General features: G+C 42.8%; 1 protein-coding gene across 1 annotated transcript; it reads right to left on the bottom strand.

The window, feature by feature from the left end:
• Positions 1–372: 372 nt before the first annotated feature.
• LOC114431689 (uncharacterized) lies at positions 373–3,350 on the bottom strand. The gene is made up of 2 exons (XM_028399277.1): positions 3,087–3,350; positions 373–2,759 (listed from the first exon to the last, which is right to left on the bottom strand). The coding sequence occupies exon 2, from the start codon at positions 2,753–2,755 to the stop codon at positions 1,625–1,627; it is 1,131 nt and encodes a 376-aa protein (XP_028255078.1). The 5' UTR covers positions 2,756–2,759; positions 3,087–3,350; the 3' UTR covers positions 373–1,624.
• Between the last annotated feature and the right edge of the window lie 2,935 nt (positions 3,351–6,285).

The raw sequence follows: 6,285 nt of genomic DNA, 5'->3' as shown, positions 1-6,285 counted from the left end.
GTCATAGTCTCCACGCAGAAGACAGGAGAGATGAGGTGTACGAACTGTGAGGGGAATATACGGGCAGCAGTGGATTTATTGAGTGATGCAGTGGAGAACAGTGTCTCAGATTTAGTGCAGGTCTGCTGCCTTTGAGGCAAAGACACCTCCAGAGCAGAGCTGGCTCATTCCTATTAAGATTAATAATGCTAGTATTTACAGGGCCCAGATCTCCCCTCAGAGCCCTGAGGCCACACTGTGCCAAGCCAGCAGCACAAAAGGGGCTGACAGAGACAAGGGAGGAAGAGCAAAGATGGCTACACACTCAGCATGTCAGTGTTTTTTGTTTTTTATTTTTTGTAACGCTGTTGTGTTTTCCATTTTCTTACAAGCTACAGTGCAATTTTGCTTCATTATAAACATTCCTCCACCTTATCTCAACATAAGTCACAGCTTATCATTGGAAAGTTTATCACAGTGTGGTTATACAGGACCAGGAGCCTGTTAGCTTATCACACAGACTGGGACCTTCACCTCTAAATCCTCACTATGCATATTTGAACCATAAAAAAAACAATGTCCAACTCTTCACAGGTAACCTAGCAACTAGTGCGAGTTAACGTTTCCTCTCACACAGGTATAAAAATTTTACATTTATTTACACCATAGAAAAGCAAAACATAAAAAAAATTACCTTAGTAGTATGCTAATATTTAAGGTTGATACTATTAAATTTACATATATGCATATTATATTGATCAGTGATTTTACAAAAACTAATACACATGCCCACAAGTGCTATTAAAATAACTAAAGCACCATGTGCTACAATGGGTTAACACATCCCATTCATTTATTTCACAGCCTTCAGAATGTACAGCGTGAGCTCAGTTCACACAGACCGCATACACTGATAAACACATACACAAAATGTTGAATATTAAGGCTGTTTTTATGTAGGTCTACATAGTTTTACACATCTCATATAGCTGTAACTACCAACTTTCAGATGGAAGTCAAACTTTCTGATCTTGCTCACACTCCATACTCCATACTCCATACTCACACTCACTTGGCTCTAAAAGTTTGAGGTTTGCTTGCACTGCTACCAGTTTCTGCACTCTTTCAGCCGTCAAAGAACCTTGCTCCTTCATATTACAGAACTGTGACCACAGGCGGTCACAAACACCTGTTGTTGGAGGGATCTGAAGTATAGTGAAGGCCACGGCAGACAGTGGCTCAGAGGAGCACAGGCCCTTCCAAGAGGAGGGTGCCGACACGTGCTGGCATGAGCTCCAAATGGCGGCCCCGTTCCAGAGTCCTGGCTGAGTACCTGGCAAAGCTGGCCAGCACTTTACCCTCATCGAGGTTCAGGTGGTGCGACAGGCTGGATATCACGTAGTACGCACTGTTTATCTGCTCCCCAGAGAGCGTCTGCTGTCCAGCATGCTTTGGATCAAGCATGTATGCTGCTGCATGGATGGGCTTCACACAGAACTCCTGACATCTCTCCAACGATGCCATGATGGCTTTCTGCTCGCCACTTTGCATAACAGACCCTGACAGAGAAGCTCCGACGAGATATCTTAACTGACTGAACATGTCAACAACACCAGAGAGTACAGCATCTTCTTTTTTCATGTAATCAATATAATTCCCAATCAAGTGGAGCAGGTTTCGACTGCTGCTCAACCCCCTCCCAGAATTCTGCATCTTCTAAAGTAGCTCTGATGGAAGCTTCAATGTCTAGTGAGGGTGAGACAGCCATCTCTTGCAGAGATTTCTGACCTTTGAGGAGGCTGCTGAGCATGTTAAGCACACCAGTCCAGTCAGAGGTAGAGGGCAGCTGAAGTGTCCCTTTAGAAGTCTCGTTTCTTAGCTTTGTAGTTTGCCAGCATCTAAAAGTCTCTATTAATGTTTTGTCCTCTCTAAAAAACCTCACCACCTGCTCAGCTCTTGTGCACAGTGACTTCATCGACGGCTGTGCCACCACGTCATCGAAGAGACGCTGGACACCACATGCTGTGCAGGCGATTGCTGATATGTGTGGGAAAATGTCCTCTACTTGAGCCCACGCTGCCATCATCTCAGGGGCATCATCTGTAACAATGGCAAAGACCTTCTGTGACCCGACTTCATTAATGATGCCAATCAGATCCTCTGCGATACATGTGCTCTGCTCCTTTGTCTTTGTGCATTTGTAGAACAGTGGTAAAGGAGTAGCAACAACGTATATAATAGTTCCAGTTTCTTTTAAGTTAGACCCGCCACTGCAGAGGATGGTGACGGACTCTGCTTTCCCTATGGCCTCATGAACCTGGCTTTGCACTCTGTCATACTCACAGTCCAACAGATGACAGGACAGAGCCTCTCTGGTGGGTGGACAGTAAGCAGGCCTGAGCACGCTGAAAAATCGTTTCCAATAAATATCATCTGTGAGAGTGAGAGGTGAGGCTGTGGCATACACAGCTCTTGCCAGGCACTCATCAGCGTACGCCTGGCTGCGCTGATCCACCGAATCAATGAGGGACGGTCCCTCAGGAGGGGCATACGGTAAGAAAGAGAAGGAAGGGACAGGGATGGAGGCAGAGGAGCTCTCGTCTGGTCCAGGTGACCTCTGTGAAACTACAGAATACTCCTTGCATTTGTCTAAATGCATCTGCATCTTTGTGGCATTCTTTCTGTATTGTGAGCAGTAGTTGCACATGAACATTTCCCTGCCATCTTTGATGACGAGTGTTAAATGCTTCCACACACCTGACCGCAAACGTGGCATTGTCCTGTATGGGTACAATGAAAAAATGTATATTCAACAAAACTTAATAACCTTTCTAAGTATAAAACAACAGATCAAAAGCACTATTGACTTTGTAATGATGTAGATGGCTGAACACTTCTCGCATACGTGTCCACAAAAACTAAGCAAAAAGCAAAAAAGTCTGTTTCTCCTCAGATCTTGTCAACCAGGTTGAAAACCACTATCCCAGGACTAAAATCAAAATTGTGCTTTTAATTGCAACAAACATAATAAAGATAAGAAATGTAAATGTAAATTTTAACAACACAGACAACGGCAATCAAACTAAATATATATTTCATTAACTCACCTCTAGCACTTTAAAAGTTGCTGAATACTGAGAAACTCTGTGTCTATCTGAAGTTAGCTAAAGCGTGTAGGCTAACTTGTTAGCCTGCTAGCAAAGCAGCCCCAATGAACGAAAAAGTACGATGTCCGCCCGTCGTAAACTTTGACCGGATAACGGAATGTCTGTACTCGTGTTGCGGCCCGATAAACAAGACTAACATATGAAAATACGTCATTATTTAACAAGAAAGCTGCGCTATACGCGTTTGTTTTGGAGACTGTGACTACTTCCTGAAACAGAGAGTGAAGGTACGGGAGCTCACATGGGTCAATAAAGTTAGGTTCGACTACAGAAAAGTTGCAGGGAAGGGAGAACTAAGGTGACTGTCAAATGTTAAATGTTATGAAACAGCTCAACTAACAATCTGTTGTGAGAGGAAAAAAAAGAAATAATATCACAAGAAAAGTCAAGAAAAAAATTACTTTTACCCTTGTAGCTTTTTGTGGACAGTATTTTATTTAGCATTGTTATTTTTTATATGATAAACAGCTTAAAATAGATGTTTTTTTAACAGCATCTCCTTAAAAACTGTTGTATAAACAGTCACTTTTAGCCATCATTATATGCACTGTAATCATGCAGCATGTGTGAAGGAGTACAGGTGGAGTAAATCATCCTAATTATGACTCTGTCAACATGCAGCAAGTTGCACCAATTTAGCTGTTTATCCTGAATGAAGGCAATAAAACCAGCTTCTAACCACATGTATTTTAACTTCCTGCCACTATAATCATATTAACCAAACTGATCTTTTACCGCCGGTGTAAGCCTGCACTGGTTCGGGTGTTAATGGCCCACAGTGATTTGCTCTAACGCTAAATGACAGTGATTATGTCTCGCTCAGGGTCACGTTTCTGTACCATATGTCTGTCATTAGAGACATTTCTGTAGTTTCTGCTACGGCCCCGGTTTTTCGTGGCATGGAGAGTGCAGCCAAAGCAAACTCACTGTATCTAATTTGGGTTCAATCCAAGCTGGTAATGTCAGGTTGTATCACAGCGCTCTTCAGAGGGAGAAAATCCATGCTGACGGGCTGCATGGAGGCCGAGAGAGCACCAGGACCTGACTAAAGCTGAGCACTATTATTTTCCTGTCTCTCATCGTTGGATTAAGTCGCCCAGCCCTTTTGAGAACCTCAGAATTGAAGCCAGAGAATTAGGAGTCCAGACCACAGGGACACCAGTAGAGAGGAAGCGGGGTGATGTCATGACACGGCAGTGATGGAGGGTGAAGTTGGTTTTCTGGTTAGTTGGTGGATTTGGCTGCTCTCAAGCCTCCTCAAGTCTCATGGGAATTGCCATTTATTTAAAGGTTATACTTTCTTAATAGGAAAATCCACTGAGGACAGACAAAGAGTCACAATCAAGCTGCCTCGGAGTGCCAGAATCTGATCTGAAGCACTGAAAAGCACATTTTGAAGCACGATAAATGTTTCTTTCCCCCCCGTTTCATTCCAGATTGATCAAAAAAACTTCGCCTCTAATCGCGTTAAACATGGAACTGTAATGATACCAAACGCTGCCATCTTGATTTAACTGTCACTCTTACACACAGGCGCAGAATTCTTCTAAAGTAACACAATCAGCCTGCTGACACATAAGCCCCATCTATCTGTAGGTCGTCGTGGAAACCTTGGCTCCCAGATTAAAGTTATCGTTTAAGATCCCAGCAATGCTTTCATGTCTTCCCTGTGAAATGCTCCGTCTTTGTAATGCTCCGGCGGAGTCGGGCTTAATCCGTCGGCGCTAGCTTTGTGACATAAAAGTCTTTCAGTTAGCCTGTAAAACGCGATTCTTTAAACATGACTTAGGCCCGTCAATAGAGCTGAATTAAACTGTATCATTTTTATTCCCTTTTAATGGGTGATCTCTGCTTCTCTGAGCCTGAAGCTAAAATAACATCATGGGACTCTGTTAGCAATTACTTGATTTATATCAGCGTTTGGCTACTTTTAAAGAGGCTGAAAATAGCTTTAGTGAGGCAGTTTATGGGAAAACATCTCGTACTGTACGTCGGCTGTAGGTTCTGCCTTCACACAATGGGATTTGGTGTCGTGCAATCGTGCGAGTTTAGTGTTTTTTGCTTTGTTTAGTGTTTTTACAGCAGTCTCATCTGTTCTGTCTGCCTGTGGTTGGCATTTTAAAGCCGTCATTAAAGTTAAAACAGTGTTTTCCAAATGTTTTGTCATTGTTTTTGTGTTAATTCTTATTCAGGCAGACTCAGAAATGCTAATTAAAAGCAGATCAATTGAATATTCCCCATCATGATAAGATGGTGCTTGATTTCCTGTATTAAAATAAACAATCCAGGTGTAATTTGATGAGCTACACTCATGGCTGCCTCCTGATTGAATCTTGCAAACATTCCAGCTCAATTATATAAGCCAAACAGTGCTGCCATCCTTCTCCAGCAGCTGTGCAAAGACGGGACAGATGCATCCAACAGCCTCTCCCAGTATAAGCAGTTGGGATCCATCCATGTCAATTATAATCCAGCACAACAGTTGGCTGAGTGGGGTTCATTATCTTAAGGTGAGCATGAGCCCATAGTTTCATACAGGATTAAAGTAATTAGTGATCATCCGCCCGTTCTTGAATAAATGTCACGGCTGTGGCGCTAACAAAATGATTGTCTGCACCCCTGCATGCAGTACCTTTACCACTCAGCAGAGGCCGCTGTAGCCAAGCACCTACACAGGACCTTTGACATCAGTTCCAATCTCTCTCTCTCTCAGGCTACACGGTGACCTCATATCCACATGCAACAGCTTAAAAAATGACTTGATAAATCAGAAGAGGGCAGACATGTCTGTTTTGTGTGTGAGAGAAAAAGTTCATGTGGATTTTAACAACATCTTTTCTGGTATCCATCTGTGACTGGAGCAGCAACTGGAGGGTGACTGAAGAAATTACACAATTACACAGACAGCTACACAGGGAAGCAGAGTCAGATTTAGCTGTGTTTGTTCTTCTCAACACTGCAGCCACTGTTTTTTAGAGCAGTGGAATTTAAAGGCGGGACAAATTGCCTTTACACAGGTTGTAATAAGTGAAAAACAAAGGAGGTCACACGGAGATACTTTTGATGGAGAGATGTTTTCATGAGATTTATATCAAGTATGTTGTAAATTGTTTGTTAGCTTAATGGACTTAGCATGCTA

Source organism: Parambassis ranga, chromosome 2 (genome assembly GCF_900634625.1).
Source record: "Parambassis ranga chromosome 2, fParRan2.1, whole genome shotgun sequence".
NCBI lineage: Eukaryota > Metazoa > Chordata > Actinopteri > Ambassidae > Parambassis > Parambassis ranga.
Note: the sequence above shows the minus strand (reverse complement) of the source record. Positions and strands in the feature narration are given on the sequence as shown.

What these genes read in the sequence shown, in the direction of transcription:
- LOC114431689 (XM_028399277.1), bottom strand. Translation starts at nt 2,755, where the DNA reads ATGCCACGTTTGCGGTCAGGTGTGTGGAAGCATTTAACACTCGTCATC.